The 19,815-nt window shown below is 37.4% G+C and overlaps 1 protein-coding gene across 2 annotated transcripts in view; it reads right to left on the minus strand.

Moving 5' to 3' along the window:
- The window catches only part of TEK (TEK receptor tyrosine kinase), a 116,674-nt gene that overhangs the window by 37,974 nt on the left and 58,885 nt on the right, over positions 1-19,815 (minus strand). The window contains exons 7-11 of one of the 2 annotated variants that reach the window (XM_027839346.1): positions 19,627-19,755; positions 15,639-15,790; positions 14,542-14,683; positions 11,514-11,675; positions 6,334-6,468 (exon numbers count right to left, since the gene is read on the minus strand). In XM_027839346.1, the coding sequence (XP_027695147.1) occupies positions 6,334-6,468; positions 11,514-11,675; positions 14,542-14,683; positions 15,639-15,790; positions 19,627-19,755 (720 nt within the window). The remainder of the gene's footprint in view (positions 1-6,333; positions 6,469-11,513; positions 11,676-14,541; positions 14,684-15,638; positions 15,791-19,626; positions 19,756-19,815) is intronic. The other variant, XM_027839347.1, reaches the window with a different exon arrangement.

Genomic DNA, 19,815 nt, shown 5'->3' on the forward strand with positions numbered 1-19,815 from the left:
GTTTGTTTTTAAAACTTTGGGTTCCAAATTTTTTCCCTTCCTCCCTCCCCACTCACCCTCATTGAGAAGGCAAGCAACTTGATACAGGTTATACATGTGTAGTCATGCAAAACACTTCCATAGTAATCATGTTGTGAAAAATTAACTATTTCCCTTCATACTGTCCCACCCTCCATTTATTCTATTCTCTCTTTTAACTCTGTCCCTCCTCAAAAGTGTTTGCTTCTAATTATCCCCTCTCTCTTATTCTCCTTTCCCCCTATTTTCCTGTAGGGTAAGATAGATTTCCATACCCAATTGAGTGTGTATGTTATTCCCTCCTTAAGCCAAATCTGATGAGAATAAGATTCACTCATTCCCTCTCACCTTCCCCCACTTCCCCTCCACTGTAAAAGCTTTTTCCTGTCTGTTTTATGTGAGATAGTTTACCCCATTCTACCTCTCCCATTCTACTTCTCCCACTAGAATCCTCTCTTGCCCCTTAATTTTATTTTTTTAGATATCACCTCTTCATCTTCAACTCACCCTGTGCCCTCTGTCTCTATCTATATATACACATATAATTTTTCCCTCCAACTACCCTAATACTGAGAAAGGTCTTATGAGTTACAAATATGATCTTTCCATGTATGAATGTAAGCAGTTCAACTTTAATAAGTCCTTTATGATTTCTCTTTCCTGTTTACCTTTTCATGCTTCTCTTGAGTCTTCTATTTGAATGTCAAATTTTCTATTCAGCTCTGGTCTTTCCATCAACAAGGTTTGAAAGTCCTCTATTTCACTGAAAGTCCATCTTTTCTCCAGGGGGATTATATTCAGTTTTGCTGGGTAGGTGACATTTTTGCTTGTAATCCTATCTCCTTTGACCTCCAGAATATTATTTTCCAAGCCCTCCAGTCCCTTAATGTAGAAGGTACTAAATCTTGTCTTAACCTGATTGTGTTGCCACAATACTTGAATTGTTTGTTTCTGGCTGCTTGCAATATTTTCTCCTTGACCTGGGAACTCTGGAATTTGGCTGTAATATTCCTAGTTTTCTTTGGGGATCTCTTTCAGGAGGTGATTGGTGGATTCTTTCCATTTCTATTTTACCTCCTAGTTCTAGAATCTCAGGGCAGTTTTCCTTGATGATTTCTTGAAAGATGATGTCTAGGCTCTTTTTTTTGATCATGGCTTTCAGGTGGTCCAATAATTTTTAAATTATCTCTCCTGGATCTATTTTCTAGGTCAGTTGTTTTTCCAATGAGATATTTCACATTGTCTTCTATTTTTTCATTCTTTTGGTTTTGTTTTACAATTTCTTGATTCCTCATAAAGTCATTAGCTTCCATTTGCTCCATTCTAATTTTTAAGGAAGTATTTTCTTCAGTGAGCTTTTGGGCTTCCTTTTCCATTTGGCCAGTTCTGCTTTTGAAGGCATTCTTCTCCTCATTAGCTTTTTGGACCTCTTTTGCCATTTGGGTTTGTCTATTTTTTTTCTTTTTTTTTGCTTTTTGACTAGGCAATGTGGTTAAGTGACTTGCCCAGGGTCACACAGCTAGTAAGTGTCAAGTGTCTGAGGCCAGACCTGAACTTAGGTCCCGACCCCAGGGTTGGTACTCTATCCACTGTGCCATCCAGCTGCCCCTGGGATAGTCTATTTTTTAAGGTGTTATTTTCTTCAGTATGTTTTTGGTTCTCCTTTAGCAAGCTGTTGACTTGTTTTTTCATGATTTTCTTGCATCATTCTCATTTCTTTTCCCAGTTTTTCCTCTACTTCTTTTACTTGCATCTCAAAATCCTTTTTTGAGCCCTTCTATGGCTTGGGACTGATTTATCTTTTTCTTGGAGGCTTTGGTTGTAGGAACTTTGACTTTGTTGTTTTCTTCTGATTGTATGTTTTGATCTTCTTTGTCATCAAAGTAAGATTCTATGGTCTGACTTTTTTGTGCCACTTTCTCATGTTCCCAGCCAACTACTTGAGTTTTAAATTCTTTGTTAAGGTTGGGGTTTTCTTCCAGTGTGGAGAACGTACTATCCCAAGCTTTGGGGGTTTGTGCAGCTGTTTTCATAGATACTTCTAGAGACCTGTAAATTTTCAGTTCTTCCAAGGTGGTGTGATAAGGAGTGAGGTGTTTACTCCTTTCCTGGCCTGTGCTCTGGTCTATGAGTGACCACAAGCACTCTTTTCTGCCTTGGAACTGTGAGGAGGATTCCCTCTCTATTGCCATCACAAACTCCACCATGCCAATGCTTCTCCTTGCCCCAACACTGCCACCTAGGACTATGACCCAGATCCAAGCACAGACAAAGCAAGAGAGTCCTGCCTCTATACCAGCAAAGAGATCCCTGCAGTCCCCCTCTGATCAGTCACTTTGTCCCCCCACTGTCTATGGACTGAGAGTTCTGGAAGTAGCCACCACTCAGTGGCTACTCTAGGACTGGGGCTGGACCAAGCTCCTCTCTCACAGAGGCCCAACAGACCTTTCGTACTGACCTTTAAAGTTGTCTTTGGTGTTTGTGGGTTGCGAAGTCTGGAAACTGCCACAGCTTCTCTTAACTCAGTCCCCTGATGCCTGCTCCAGGTTTCCTGAGGTCCAGTCTTTGCCTGCCTGGCCCACACTGAACTGCATTCCTCTCCCAGCCCCATGCAACAAACCTTTCCAATCAACCATCCAGGTTGTCTTGGGCTGGAAATTTGTTTCACTCTGTCTTTTTGTGGGCTTTTTCTGCTGCTCTATATTTGTTTAGAGCCATTTTTTACAGTTATCTGGGGGGCTTTGGGAGAGAGCTCAAGCAAGTCACTGCTTTTACTGTGCCATCTTGGCTCCGCCCTCCTGATGTTATTTCTCTATATCTCCCCATGTGTTTTCCCTCTGAAAGATGAACCTTTATGTATAGAAGACCAATTTTCACACCAATGTAGCATATCAATATGTAAGGTCAACATCTTCTGGCTCCTGATAATCAAACCATAGATTCAGAATTGGAAGGGATAGTAAGAGTCATAGAGTATAACTCCCTCATTTATATATAGGAAAACCAAGACCCAGAAAGGTGACCTGGCTAGGGCCATACCTGGGTATGTATTTCACTGACTCTAAGTCTAACATACTACTCACTATACTATATTTCCCCTTTATTGATGCATCTTGGTGGAAAATAACTCTTATTCTTAATTGATCATATAAACTGGATGAAACTAATCAGTCCTGATTGAGGTGAGGTCTAGTATGACACAGGAAAAAATAGTTCAGTGTGGTTTAAATTATTATAGCATTTGTATTAGTTCTCTCTCTTATAATTCTGCTTTTCATGATGGTGATGTGACCTTCCTTCATTAAGCTATGAAGTTTTAGCTAATAAATTGAACAGAGTAGCCAAGTATGTATAGACATCACAGAGCAAAGGATTGTTGTAATTATCTGGGTAGTTTAGGCAAAAGCAAGGTTTAAGGGATCATGTAATATTTCTTTTCCTCTTCCTATGAAGTGTTCAGAAAAGACTCTCCCTCTTCCCTATATACATGCACAATTGTAGATGGTACATGTGTACAATTAAAAAATAAACAAAATCATTACATCAGTAAAATTTAAGTTATAGAAAATAATCACCTTCAAAAACTGCCTTCTTTCTGCCCACCTTGATATTATTTTGACATATTCCAAGAGAATTCCAAATACATTCTGGTTTGAATTTATTTTAAGTGAAGAGGGCAGTATGGAATGTTTGTCAAGTTTTTATAATATTTTCCATAAATACTTTCCATCTTAGTTGTATTCTGACTTCTAATTTTTAATTTATCAACTTTTACCTAGGTGAAAATAACCCTCTGTCTCACTCTTGCTGATTTAAGTATACAGCAAATTAGTTCTCTCTTTAATCTTAGACCATGGGTTTCTCCAAAGTCTGGATAATTTCCTATTATAGTGACTAGACTCTCTATTTCTTTTGCATTTAGTGCTTTTGGAAAGTGACTTATGCTAACAAAACACATTTCTTCCTCATTCAACATCTCTGTTGAAGCACCTTAGCATCATAATATCACTTGAGTGCCAACTATTTTTTTTTGCAGGGATGCTAATGAGTTGAAAATTAATTGCCTAACATCCCTCTCCTCTCTACAGAAATGGATCAGTATAGATGTGGAATATTGAATGCATGGTCAGATACAACTGATATATAGACTGGTTTTACTAAATTTCTTTTTTTTTCTCTTTAAAAAGTCTTTTTAAATAAGGGATGCATCACTTAAGGAAAGGGGAATATAATTGGAAATAAAGGTGATGTTAAAAACTAAACATATCAATAAAATAAGTTTTTTAAAAAATTAGTCACCTTGCTCTTTCTTAGTGACAAGTTTAAATGTTGGAGAATAAAGTAACTAAGTTGTTAGGGGCCCAACTGTTCTCAACCACTTTTGTGTCATGGACCCTTTTGGCAATCAGGTGAAGCCTATGGACCACTTCTCAGTATAATGGTTTTAAATGGATGTATATATGAACATATGTATATGTACATATACATATATATGAAAAAATATATACATACATGTAATTACTAATATATATTACATAAGGAAACTAATTGCATGGAAATATAGTTTTCAAAATATTTTTAAGAAACAAGTTCACAAATCTCAGTTTAAGAACCCCTTTAAAAAAAACTCAGGACTTTGTTTCATCATTGAATTTATTCATCTTCTAGTTCTTTATTTGCTCTATTTTCAAGTTGGGATTAGGGATTGGGGTATATTATGGGAGAAGCAGGATTTGAAAGTGGGAAAGTATTATCAATTGGAATAATAAATATCTTCCAGACTCCTGATTGAGGTGAGGGGAGGAAGGGAGGGAAATTCCAGGTAAAATGCAGTATATTTTGAAGCTTGATATGCAGATCATTTTCTGTGCTTCTTATCATAAACAAGTTTGCTTTTTTGCTAGATAAAAGTTTGTCAAACTAAAAGAGGCAAAAGGTCATTTGTAGCAATTCTGGTTTAGCACTAATTCAATATAGATAAATCACTGTGTAATAGTAATTTATTTCAGAAATCTGGCCCTGAGGCATTACAAGAAGCTTAGAGAGAAGATACTGGCTGGTTGGTCACACATTAACATAATCTCTTCTCTGAAAGTTGAACATTATCAATTTTGAATCTTATGGTTAACCACTATCTGTTATTCAGTGTATCCTATCCCTAGTGATCCCCTTTATTACCTCACTTGATCCTCACAATAACTCTGTGCTGTAGTTGCTATTGTTATCTTCATTTTGTAGTTGAGAAAAGTGATGATTAGAGAGGGTCAGTGGCTTTCCCAAGGTCATATAGCTAGTAAGTATCAGGTAGGATTCAAACATAGGCCTTTAAAGTACAATGCCTTGTCCTTGTTGGTATTTAATCAAGTTTTGTTGAATTGCATCAGGAATCAGAGTAGGGCAGGAATTGGCTACAGAGGAGAAGACCAGGCAACAAAGTCTCAGAGGTGAGGGTTTTAGCTATTGGGCTTGAAAGATCCTTCCTTTATAGTTCAAAGAGTTGATAAACCAAAAAAGCATGACCACAAGAGGGGTCAGACACAAAATTTACCCCAGGAAAGTAGTTTGTAAAGGCCATAGTGTATGGTTTATGCAATAGGATGACAGTAGCAAATAGGAACCTCAGCTAGAATCAATGAATCTTTGTTTTTTTGTTTTCCTTTATGGTGGTATGGCATAAACCTATTCCCAAAAAGAAATAGTCTAAGTCAGTCAGAGGTGTTAAACAAGGGCAGTGGGCCATTGTGACTAGCACCAGATTAAAATATAATTGGGAAATATTTAACAAAATAATTAAAAATTACAATAGAACATATTAATATGTAGGTTTTTTAAGTCAATATGTGGCTCACAGGAATTCTTACATATGGTTTCTATTTGAATTTGGTGCCACTGGTCAAGGTGACATATGTATATGTATTAGCATCATGTGGTTGAATGGCGTGTGCAAGAGATAAGTAGTGGTTTGGCTAGGCCAAATGGTGGATTCAAATACCAGACTTAGGAATCAAGAAAACCTGAGTTCAAATCCTGTCTCAGATACTTAGTACCTGGGTGACTTTGAGCAAGTCACCACAGAACCTCATTTAATTTTCCATCTCCTCATCTGTAAAATAAAGGGGTTGAAGTTGATGGCCTATAATATCCTTTCCAGCTCTAAATCAACAGTCAAGCCATGAATCTGCCCCACACAAAAAAACAAACAAGAAAAAGCATGTTAATTAGCAGTTCATATTCTTCTCATAACTTCTTTCACCAAAATGCCTTACTGATTATTGAACTCCTGCATATAGAGACTGTTTTTCCCCTACTACATACCAATGGATGCTGTAGTAAAACGTTTGACAGGTCCTGGGTGTCCTTCACCACCTTCTCCTCGGCGGCTCAACTGAACACAGAGCTCATATTCTGTTCGTGATTCCAAAGAGTCCAGTGTTACAATTTCTTTATTTACTGAGTAAAGAAAAGGAAAGCCCAGGAAATTGTAATTAATTTTATATATTTTTTAGAACAAGAAATTGTTTGTTTAAAAAAAGGGTGTTCTGAAGATAAGTTCAAAAGCTTAAACTCTAGGGGTAGATTGTTATGGACCCTAAAGTAAGTGAAAGAGCAGTGGGCTGATAAGAAAGAATCTTTATTGATCTTGTGGGGTTGGGGTTATCTAAGTGGCAAAGCTTTAGGACTTTTTGTATTTCAATACCATCAGATATGTTTGTAAACATAGCTAGCATTATGTAGTGCTTTAAGGTTTTCAAACACCTATTATATAGTTGTATATTCCTCTATCTGGTAAGACCTCATTAATTCAGAGTAGTAGGGGTAGAATGAGCATGTATGGGAGGGGATTGAGTGTCTATCTGATCTAGTAAAAAATTTTAAAATAATGTTAAATACAGTTGAAAGAGAGTTGGCCTTAGAAGACCTTAGTTTAAATCTTATCTGGCCCACTTGCTATCTATCTGGTCTTGGGCAAATCACTTAGGTGGGCTCAGTTTCCTTCATATGTAAAATGAAGAAATGAGGCAAGGTGATTTTTAAAATCCTTTGTAGTTTTAGGTGTATGATCTCATGAAACAGATATAATAGCAGAACCAGAACAAAACTAGCAAAGAGTCAGTAAAGGCTCTTTCAGGTTTGTTTTAATGTCTAGATAATTGGTTTATTAGGCTCATATGTACATTTTAGACAGAATGCCTTTCTATGTAAATGGGATTCATCCAAAGAACTCAAAACCATATTGCCCTATCTTTTATTTATTGATGTGCTTTTTAGTTTCTATCAGAGTTACTATTAATTCCAAATGACTGTAGCTTTATTAAATTTTTTACTATATTTTGAAGACCTCATTAATGTTGACCATTTCCAGGAAGCATGAATAGTGGAGTGAATATTAGGGAATCAGTGATGGATTCTACTGGGTAGTGATACAAAGCCCTTTTCTAATGAGATTTTGAACATTGGTTCTAGAAACAATAATTTAGTATTTTGATTTTAAGGCTCTGTGGTCTATGAATTTTTGATTGGGCCTACAGAGGAAAAGTAAAGAGTTGAGGAATAGTCTGGTGAATTTGTTAAATATAGCCATCTTGATTATTGGGCTAAGAAATCTTCCTCCACCATCATAATTGCTTTAGCACTTAGCTTTTCCTGTGTAGACAGTCTATTTCATGATATCCTAGGCCTTACCAGCAACTGGTTCATATATTTATTTGTTCTGGTTTTGTCAACTTTCCATCCTCAGGTAAATGTTCTTCTAGAAATCAGTGATTCCTGGGCAAGTCACTAAACCTCTCAAAGATCCAGGTGTCTCCTTAATATTCTTTAGTTTAGTTTATAATATTCTTTAGTTATGGAATACATACTGACCTGCTTTGGCAGAGAAAATTTCCTTTTTGGGAGTTCCTTACACCAAAGATATCGTAGGTCTGGTCAAAAACATAAATGAATGAATAGCTAGCTAGCTAGCTAGCTAACTAGCTAGATAAAATAAACTGGGCATTTGGAAATAAGGTAGCAGGATGCAAAATAAGAAAATTCAGGGAGCCAAGATGGTGGAGGGAAAGCAGTGACTTGCTTGAGCTCTCCCCCCAAACCCCTCCAAATACCTATAAAAATGGTTCTAAACAAATTCTAAAGCAGCAGAACCCATAAAAAGACAGAGTGAAACAAATTTCCAGCCAAAGACAGCCTGGATGGTTGATCAGAAAGGTGTATTGTGCCGGGTGGGGAGAGGAGCGCAGTTTGGTATGGGTGCGCAAGCCACAGCGACCCTGGAGCAGGCCTCAGCAGACTGAATCATGGGCAGCTGTGGTGGTTTCCAGACTTCTCAACCCACGAACACCAAAGACAACTTAGAAGGTCATTGGGAAAAGTCTGTGACTGCAATGAGAGAAGGAGCTAGGTCTCAGCTGCCCCTGGGGCCGTGGCTGTTTCCTGAGCTTCCAGGCCACAGACTGAGGGGGAATAGAGTGACTGATCATAGGGGGATTGCAGGGATCTCTTTGCCAGTGCTAAGGCAAGAATCTCTTGTTTTACTGGCACTTGGATCAGTCACAGTTCTGAGGGGTGGTCCTGGGGCGAGGAGGAACGCTGGTGTGGTGGAGCTTGTTGTGGTGGTGGAGAGAAAACACCTTGCCCCTTATCATAGCACCTTGGAAGGACTGAAAATTTTCAGGTCCCTAGAAGTATCTCTGAAAACAGCTGTACAAACTTCCAAAGCTTGGGACAGTACATTCTCCACATTAAAAGCAGACTTACCTTAACAAAGAGTTTAAAACTCAAGTAATTGGCTGAGATCATGAGTAAGCAGTGCAAAAAGAATCAGACTATATTATCTTACTCTGGTGACAAAGAAGATCAAAACATACAACCAGAAGAAGACAACCAAAGCAAAGCTCCTACATCCAAAGTCTCCAAGAAGAATATGAATCAGTCCCAGGGCTTGGAAGAGCTCAAAAGGGATTTTGAGAAGCAAGTAAGAGAAGTAGAGGAAAAACTGAGTTTTGCAAGAGAATCATGAAAAACAAGTTAACAGCTTGCTAAAGGAGACCCAAAAAAATACCAAAGAAAATAACACCTTAAAAATAGCCTAACCCAAATGGCAGAAGAGGTCCAAAAAGCCAATGAGGAGAAGAATGCCCTAAAAATCAAAATTAGCCAAATGGAAAAGGAAGTCCAAAAGATTACTGAAGAAAATACTTCCTTAAAAATTAGAATAGAGCAATTGGAAGCTAGTGACTTTATGAGAAATCAAGACACTGTAAAACAAATCCAAAAGAATGAAAAATTTGAAAACAATGTGAAATATCTCATTGGAAAAACAACTGACCTGGAAAGTGGATCCAGGAGAAAGAATGTAAAAATGGTTGGACTATCTGAAAGCCATGATCAAAAAAAGAGCCTAGACATCATCTTTCAAGAAATGATCAAGGAAAACTGCCCTGATATTTTAGAATCAGAGGGCAAAATAGAAATTGAAAGAATCCACTGATCTCCTCCTGAAAGAGACCACCAAAGGAAAATTCCTAGGAATATTGTAGCCAAATTCCAGAGTTCCCAGATCAAGGAGAAAATATTACAAGCAGCCAGAAAGAAACAATTCAAGTATTGTGGAAACACAATCAGGATAACACAAGATTTAGCTGCTTCTACATTAAGGGACTGCAGGGCATGGAATATAACATTCTGGAGGGCAAAAGAGATAGGATTACAGCCAAGAATCGCCTACCCAGCAAAACTGAGTATAATCCTTCAGGGGTAAAGATGGTAATTCAGTGAAATAGAGGACTTTCAAGCATTCTTGATGAAAAGACCAGAGCTGAATAGAAAATTTGATTTTCAAATACAAGACTCAAGTGGAACATGAAGAGGTAAACAGGAAAGAGAAAATCATAAGAGACTTATTATGGTTGAACTGTTTACATTCCTGCATGGAAAGATGATATTTGTAATTCATGAGTCCTTTGTCAGTATTAGGGGAGTTGGAGGGGAAAAATTCTATGTACGTATATATATGTATATATATATATGTATAGATAGATAGATAGATAGATAGATAGATAGATAGATAGATAGATAGATATAGGGTACAGGGTGAGTTGAAAATGAAGGGTCATATCTGGAGAATAAAATTAAGGGGTGAGAGAGGATTATGCTAGGAGAAGGAGAAAAGGAGAGGTAGAACGGGGTAAATCATCTCACAAAAAAAAACATAAAATAAAAGGCTCTTATAGTGAACGGGAAATGGGGGAAGGTGAGAGGGAATGAGTGAATCTTATTCTCATAGGATTTGACTTAAGGAGGGAATAACATACACACTCAATTGGGTATGGAAATCTGTTTTACCCTACAGGAAAATAGAGGGAGGGAAGGGGACAAGAGAGTAGGGTGATGATAGAGGGGAGGACAGATTGGGAAAGGGGGTAATCAAAAGCAAGTACTTCTGATGAGGGACAGGGTTGAAAGAAGGAATAGAATAAATGGGGGGATGAGATAGGATTAAGGGTAATAGAATTAGTTTTTCACAACATGTCTACTATGGAAGTGTTTTGCATAACTGCACATATATAACCTATATTTAGTTGCTTGCCTTATCAATGAGAGTGAGTGGGGAGGGAGGAAGGGAGAAAATCTGGAACCCAAAGTTTTAAAAACACATGTTTAAAAAAAATGTTTTCACATGCAACTGGGAAATAAGAAATACGGGAAAAGGGGTACAGAAATCCATCCTGCCCTACAAGAAAATAGAAGGGGAAGGAGATAAGAGAAGGGGAAATAGAAGGGAAGGAAGACTAGGGGAAGGGATATTCAGAATGAATGCCATCTTGGGGTGGGGGAGGGGCGAGATGGGGTGAAAATTTGGAACTCAAAATCTTGTGGAAGTACATGTTGAAAACAAAAAAATAAATAAAAATTACCACCAAAAAAAAGAAAATTCAACTCTGTAGTTCACCTCTATATAGTCCCTGAGGCAGCTGTTGGCACTGTGGATAGAATGCTGGGCCTGAAGTCAGGAAGACCTGAGTTCAAATTTGGCCACAGACACTTATTAGCTATGTGACCCTGAGCAAGTCACTTAACCAGTTTTGCCTCAGCTTCCTCAACTGTATAATGGCAATAGTTATAATACCTATCTCCCTGGATGTTTGTGAGGATCAAATGAGATCACATTTGCAAAGTGCTTAGCAGTGTCTGACACATAGTAGGCTTTGTATAAATGCTTAATCCCTTCCTTTATTCCCCTATAGTACATCTCACCAGCACTCTAGGGTTTGCATCTGACCAGGCTTGCTACCTAATAATGGCCTAATGCAGCAGCAGCTCCTATGACTTCATTTCACCATGGGCATGGGAAAGTGTTGGCAGTGGAACTTTGTCCCAGAACTGGAGTGGGGAGGAGAGGGGAGCTCCAGAACAAGAGAGGAGTGTGATTTCTAATCACATTGTACCCCCCAAAAATCATCTTGTTTTCTATTGACTTCTTGAAGTCAGATCCTTACCTTGCAGATGCTTCCAGGTTTCATATTGTTTACTGGACTTGTAAAAGAGTTTCTTGGACTTGATTGGCCCATCTCCCAAGTAAGGCTCAGAACTGATATTGATGATAACAAAGTTGTGACCAATCTCCACTACTTTCGGTGCATTCAAAGGCTCTGGGGGAACTAATTAGAGTGACAACAATCAGATTGGCACTCACATGTAGGGATTTTTGATTTTATGATTTCTTTTTAATTTTTATTTTTCAGAGGCATAGTGGGTAGAGAACTGGCCTTGAAAAGTCCAGAAGACCTGGATATAAGTTTTCTTTTGACATATAGTAACTATATGGTCCTGGGTAAGTTGCTTAGCTTCTTAGTACTCTAGGAAACTCTCCAAGATTATAAATTGCAGATAAGGTGCCAACCTGCATTTGTAGAAGTTTTCTTTACCTTGGATTGTCTTATATCAGATAGAATCACAATTTTATTATTTAAACAGAATACCTTCGAAAATGTTTGTTGTGTCCAAAAAATCTGTCCTTTCTTCAGAAACATGTAGAAGGCTATTTTAGAATGACCCAACAGCCCAACCTCTTGTGCTCATGTGATGCCTAGTCGTTGATATTTCAAAGAATTTTCAAATGTTTGTCAATCTGCCTTTCTTCTCCTTTCTGTGTTCATACCCAATTTAACACATTCATTTCTCCCTTTTCATCCCTCTATGAAATGAAAATGTAGAGAATTTACCAAGGCTACAGACTGTCATCTGCGAATCAAAATCAGGCCTATTAGATTCAAATTTGGGCCAGATCCATTACATGTAGTAACCGAATAGATGAATAGCAGGTGTATATGTGATTGACCAGCTTAATTCCTCTAAATAGGGAAACAGCATAATAACGTAATTATAGTCACATTGACCTTTCTCCAGTAGTTGCTTTGGTCTGGTAATCAAAAACATATGTTTGTTTTAAACTGAGATTCTCTTTCTTCATGAGTGATTACTACCAGTGAACAAGATCAACGGTGTTTAAATTTCACATGTGTAATTAAATGGACTAAAGGCTTACATTTATCAGCCAATGGAGGCCTACTCCATCAGTTTTTTTACAGAATTTCTTCTTAGGAAGATAAAAATCTACCTTAAGTGAACAAACAACTCAGTATTTCTAAAGATGGTGATTTTTTTCAGTGTGTATGATTATTCCATTGACAGAGACCAGATCATAACATTGCCAGGTTGTAGTCGACAGTTTCAAGAATTAGAATGCCCCCTAAAATTCAATACCTGGTAACCAGCTTTCTGGCCTCTGAGAACTCAGCTTGGCTGGTCCTTGAAAGAAAGCTGCGGTCCACTAGTCAGAACCATTCTCAAATCCTTTCTTGTTTGTTGTAGGATTTGTGTGAGTGTTTCACTAGCATAACCCAATTCACTTACACACTATTGGGAAGCATCATAGTAAGGCTTTAATGGAGGGATAAATGATTATCTATACATGCTATCCAAAGCTGGATTTGGATTCGGAAGCACAAGATTTACATCCTAGTTCTGTCACTTATTACTTATTTAACCTTGGATGAGTCATGTGACTTCTTGAGGTCTGTTCCTTAGTCTGAAAAAATAAGAGAATTAACAAAACTATATCTTATTCCTCTTCTAACTTTAAATCTAGACTGAAATTGTATTATGCTCTCTATATGTGACCTTTGTAATCATAGGATTATACTTGCCCAGAGTCATTTTGCTAAGGGTTTAAGGCAGGTTTGAGCAAAGGTCTTCCCAATGCCAAGCCCAACACTCTATCCACTCAGCCACAGATGCTGTTGATAAATAGTGTGAAGAATCTGGTCAAGGAGAATAAAATTCTGGAGCCAACAATTGGCTCCAAATCGGTTTCTTTTTAACTTATTGCTGTTTATTCACCAAGGACTCTGGATCTTCCTAGGATTTAGATAAGATGATTTGTCTTCACACTATTTTCTCTTTTCCTGGCAGTTGCACAAAATGAGAAATTATTTTGTCCCTGTGAACTTTGTACTGAATAAAATAGAGGGTTTCAGAAAACATTCAAAAGAACATTAAGAATTCTAGGATGACATTGACTCTTACTCTGTGGGCAACAGAATCCAAATTCATTTAGGAAGATGCACCCACCCTAATATAGTTCTTGACCTTAAAAAAAAAGTAACTATGAATGCAATTCTGTGCTCCATTATGGAATGAGTTCTGAACCTACCCCAAAGAATCTCTAAACAAGTAATAAGTTAGGCCAGATGTAAATCATGTTGGCATCTCAGTGTTTTCATGTATAAAATGAAGGAGTTGGGCTAGATGATAGATCCCTTTTAGCTCTCATCTAGTTATATTACCTACCAGCCTCCCCACTCCCACCAGACACATGTATATATCCATTTTAAATATATTGATTCATGAGAAAAAATCCAGACATTTCTGGCATAGCATACTACCAAAATTTTCTGAATTTCTGCAAAATAACATTTGTTAATTGTGCAACATAAATGGTTGCCTAGTTAGGGCTTACACAAAAGATTTTCCAAACTTGTTATAAGATAAAAAGTCACAACGTCCTTGTGTGATAAAACCAGGTTTATTGTGAAGTGTTATAACAACTTTCTACCTTCACGTCTAATAGATAAAAAAGTCGAAATTTAGTGCTCTGCAAAACAGTGAATACATCAGAGCACGAAATGGTCTCCGTACATTGAAAATATCTCCTTCTTACTTGCTCTGGCCCAAATTATAATTCTGTTAGAACATTTTCAGTATTTTAACTAGATCAAGGGTTCTTATCCTATTTGTATGTCTTGGAGCTCTTAGAGACACCTATGGAATTCCTCTCAGAATAATGTGTTTAGATACATAAAACAAAATATATAAAATTACAAAGAAAGCCAATTATGAAATATTTATCAAAAATATTTTTTTCAGGAAAACAAGTTCATGGAACCTATGTTATTAAGAATCCATAAACTAGATGCCATTGTGCTTTGAGGAAGACATCATTTGCCTCAAGAAAGTGAGGCTTACCTTTAACAGAAATGTTGAAAGATTTTTCCACCATTCCAGCCACCGTGTTCACACTACAGACCCAAACACCTGAGTCAGGGGGTACAATCCGATGGATACTGAATTCAGCTTCTGATCGATTATTTCGTACAAAGGATTTAGGCTGAAATGAACAAATTCAAGAAAATAAAGATGTGCAAATAGAGTTGGTATCACAAGAGCACACACATCTACAGCCTTCTTTTCTTGTTCAGGAATAAGTTTTCTAATGAGGAAAAATTTAAAGACAGTGAGGGTGTCACCATTGGCTTATTTCTCAAACTTTAGCTATAATGAAAGTTTATATTGTGTGAAACTTTCCTTAGTCTGTCCACTTTAATATTGTTGTTAGAAAAAAAATTATACTTTTATTTGGGAGACATTTAATTGTACCATATTAACTTTGAGGATGAGGAAAAATAATGGCTAAAACTTTCATAGTTATTTAGAGTTTGCAAAATGTTTTACATACATTATCTCATTTGATCCTCACAACAATCCTGTGAAGTTAAGTGCTATGACTTCTTTAACCTATTTTTACATTTTATAGTACAATTTGCACTTAGATTGTACAACGTCCACTCCCGATTGCATTTTTGCTCTATTTAGGGAAAGATAAGAGAGGATGTGCTTTGGTAGTCTCTCTTGAGAATAAAGGGTAGAGTTGACTTTTAAACCCCCAATGATATTAACAGTTGCTCCTCTTCAGGAAAACATAGAGGTGGCTGAGGACCATCACTAATGACTCAGTGGGGTTTGCTTATTCTAATGCATCTCTGCTCTAAGTTTTAATGAAAAAGCTAATGAGAGCAGGTGACTACAGATGCCCACCAGCAAGTAGACAACACAAAAATAGACTCTATTGATTATGGGAGGAAGCAAGGTTGAGTTTAAAGAGTACTGATTTTAGTAAGAGTCAAAAAACCCAAGTTCAATACCTATAATGGGGAAAGCTAGGCAACAAAAAAAACAAAAGTTATCAAAAATTTATTTTAAAGTAATGTTCTTCAGGAGGGCTAGTACAATAAAAACACTTGACCGTGTCAGATGGTAATAATAATGGTATTATTGTGTCTTACTTGTAGAACAGTTCCATCTGGTTTCACCAGGGTCATTTCTTCAGCATCAGGCAGTGGGTGGCCAGAAGCTTTGCAGATGGGGTTGAATTTGCCACTGTTTACTTCCATGTGGTCAGGCAAATCTTCTATTTGAGGAGTCACCCTTGGAGGACCTGAAGACAAAGGGAAAACTGGTGTGAAACCCGGTTTTAGGATAGTATCTAGCTGGCGTAAATGCAGCAAATAGAATGTAAGCTACTCGAGGTCAATGACTATTTCAGTTTTGGCTTTGTACCCCGAGCTCTTATCCCAGTGTCTGGAACATAACAGGAACTATATGGAAAATGTGTTTGGCACATCGTAAGAACTATGTGGAAATTTGCCTTGCACATAGTAGAAACATTTGCGGAATAGAATTGACATCTCTTCCCTCAAATCCTCCTCAGATACATTTAGACCTTATAGCAGAACTCCTTCCTCTTGCTCTGAAAATGTAGATAAAAACATTATTCATCTTTCCTCGAGAATGCTTTTTATAGATGAATAAAAGTATTAGTATGTAAGGTCATCTTCTGTAGGCTCATTGAAAGCATCATTGGAGCAACTCCTGTAGCAGACAGGACAACAGACATAAAATGTACCTCATCCTAGTCCCATTTGATTTTGATCTCAAGTAAGTCTTTATACTTTGAAAGCTTTTCATTCCATGTGGATTGAAGATTATGAGGATTTGGGATGGTAACATCTATCTATTTCTATTTGTTATCTATCTGTGTTGTTTTTATCAGTCAATGTTATGCCAAGAAGATTGTTGTCCAATTTGAGTAGGTTGAGATGCCTGGGATATTTTTGGATCTATATTTGTAACATAGGGATTTGTCATCATCTATCTGTCTATGAGAGATAGCAAACTTCTCATACATAATTTAAAATTCTAGGTCATATCTTCTCAGATATTTGGTAGACGCTAAATTTTATAGCCTGCAGTCATGTGTTGAACTATCTTCACCATTTTCTTGCATAATCTACATTGATCACTAAGTCTGGCTTCTTCAAGACTACCCTTCTGTAGCATGGTGACAATAAACTGATCTTGAGTCACCATCACAAATGCTATGTCCAGAAAAAAGTCTGCATGACTCAATCGTGACTCAATGCTTCTTTGTTAACATGCATAAGTTCATGCAGATGATAACCTTTGAGAGCTTTTTGAGAATTCTCTTGAATCTTTGTCTTTTCATAGGCATCATCTGGGGGTAAGCCACCTTAGCTTATATTTGACAAATCCAATGGTATGTGCCTATTTTCAGCCCTGACTATTGATTGGTAAAGTGATGTTTGCTTATTTCAAAAGTATTTCTGTAGGTTTTTGACCCATTTATTATGTCCTAAGAACATCTATCAATCATCTTCCTGTTTTTTGGCATGCTCTTCTTTCTATAACTGCATCAGATTGATAGGCCCTGTATTTTGTTAATATTGCATAGGGTTTTGTTAAGATGCTTTCCAAAACTGTTATGGTGCACTTTACAGTTGTGAAGGTGTTAGTATCCAAAGACTGGTATTGATAAATGCTAGGGGTACAAAAAAAGTCAAAAGACATTCCCTGTTCTCACGAAATTCTCAATCTAATGGGGGAGACTAAATGTGGTCTTACATATTTTGACTTTCCCTTCCCACTACTGCTATTGCTTCACCCTCCAAACCCAACCAATAGAGAATATGCATGGGAAAAGTTCTCTAGAATCATGAATACTCATATTCATTCCAGGCATTTTCTACCCTGCTGCTTTCTATCTCTTTCTGAGAATGTAATTAAATCACTATTACCATTGCTTTTCCTAAGGTTTTGTCAATAGCCTGCCCTATTGTTCTCCTCACCATCTTTGTCACTTCAAAGACCAAAATTTCCTTCCCTAGTCACCATTCCCTTGTACCTGTTGTTACCTCCATTAGAATGTAAGCTTCTTGAGGGAAGGGATAGTCTTGCTCCATGCTTGGCATAACAGTGCTTGGCACATAGTACCACTTAATAAAATGCTTTTCATTCACTCTTCCAATTCAGTTTTGATTTCAGAATGAAAAATAAATCTCAACATATTCAGCCACAACATTCTTCCTGATATCTTTCTGCTCAGAGGAGGTATTTGTAGTTATGGCCTTTATCCATCGGTTCATTTTGCTCTTTAGAGTCAAGCTTAAGGTCTTCAGTGTCTTTCCTTAGCATACATTTGAATCTACATAGACTTTTTGAGTCCAAAAGTTATTATTGTTGTTATTTTTTGGTCAGGACCTGTGACTTCATCTGTGTGGAGAACTCTTGGCATTGAAATTCTTTGCACAAAAACAGGACAACATTTTATATGTAACTTACAGTTATAGAAACCTGAGGAACTTAGAGCCTAAAGATGTGTCAGAAGGAGGATTTGCCACTATCTTCTATTATAGAGACTTAGAAAACCAAATGTTAACAATGGGTCATTTGGCATCCTTGGAAATGTTCCAATGCTAGATAGAATTATAGAGGAATATACCCCAAAAGTGGAACTATTATCCTAATGCCATTATTCTGCTTCACAGACTTAGGATAGGACATTGCTGAAGGGTGTTGGACAGGATGGAAATGACTAACTTCCCTATTTCTTTTTAGGTCATCATTATTAGTCATTCAAGTTCGCAACTTTAAAGTCTCCTTTGCCTCCCATATCTCACCAATTGCCAAGTGTTGTCAGTTCCGCATCCACAGTATCTCTCACATCTGTCTCCTTCTATGCACTCACATAGCCACCACCCTAGCTGTCAGGCCCCCATCATTTCTTGTCTGGACTATTGCCATAATTGCCTATTTGGTCCCCGTGCTTCATCTTTAACATCCATTTTCCACACAGCTGCCCAAGTGATAGTCCTAAATAGCATGCCTGACTGTCACTGCTCTATTAAAAAAAAAGCTCCAGTAGTTCCCTATTGCCTCTAGAAAGATATAAAAACTTCTTTGTTTGACTTTCAAAGCCTTTTACAATCTTGTTTCACCCTTGCCAAAATTACTTCTGTACTTACTTTGTATTTATTTATTGGTTTACATGTTATATTCCATCCTCCTCCATCCCCAGCAGAATATAAACTCATAGGAGTCAAACACTTTAATTTCTTTTCTTGTATGCCTAGTACTTAGTTCAATGTTTGGCACTGGTAGGCCCTTACTAAATGATTTCTTAGTTGAACAGAATTGAGATCTCCTTGAGGGAAAGGATTGTATTTTATCTTGTCTCATATACCCACTGCTTAGCACAGTGCCTGGCACACGGTGGAACTTAATAAATGTTTAGTGACTGACCACATGACCTTATGTAACCATTTTTAGTGACTGATGGAGAGAAGGCCTACAATGTCCTCCTAACTAAAGATAACCACAATTTATCAACATTAATCAGCTTTTATTCTACAAGGGCAGAAAAATTTAGTAATTTGTCTGTAGGTTTAAGGAAGACATAGATTTAAGAGGGTTCCACTAGGGTAAAAACAAATGACAAAGTAATGATCCTGAAGGCCTCAGTCACTCAAAAAATTTAGGGCAAATAAACAATTCAGACCAATAAAGGAGCATTTCATTCTTTCTCTCTTTTATATTTTGTTTTTGATCTGTTTTGGTGGGTAATATTAGAGGGTGGAATAGGGTGCTTTGTGAAACTTTAGGAAAAGTAAGACTTAATTTGATTCTCTGGGGTCTTTGGCTGGATGCCTGACTGATTTGCTTCCCTAAACACCAAATTTCCTTTCTGGGAACACTGAAGTGAATAGGGTGGGAAATTATGTAAGTCCTGGAAGATTAATTGGAATGTTATAGTCTGCAACTCTAGGATAAGGCATCTTCCCTACCTGCAGTTATGATGAGGTAGCAGTAGGAGTTTCAGAGTTCTCTTGTCCCTATGGCAGAAAGGTTATGCCGGAAAGTCTATTGACTTTATCACCCTGGAAAAAGGCTCTTGATTACAGTGTTACCTTGCTTTACCTTCTTTCTCACATTGTAGACCATGCCTGTTAGGAGGACACAGGCATCCTTTGAATCGATCACAGGTTCCTCCATTGGTGCACTTACATCTTAGTTTACAATCTGGTCCATAAAAGTCAGATTGGCAAGCTGCAAACACAGTAGAAGAAGAAGAAGAAGAAGAAGAAGAAGAAGAAGAAGAAGAAGAAG

Source organism: Vombatus ursinus, unplaced genomic scaffold (genome assembly GCF_900497805.2).
Source record: "Vombatus ursinus unplaced genomic scaffold, bare-nosed wombat genome assembly UNPS02014832.1, whole genome shotgun sequence".
Lineage (NCBI taxonomy): Eukaryota > Metazoa > Chordata > Mammalia > Diprotodontia > Vombatidae > Vombatus > Vombatus ursinus.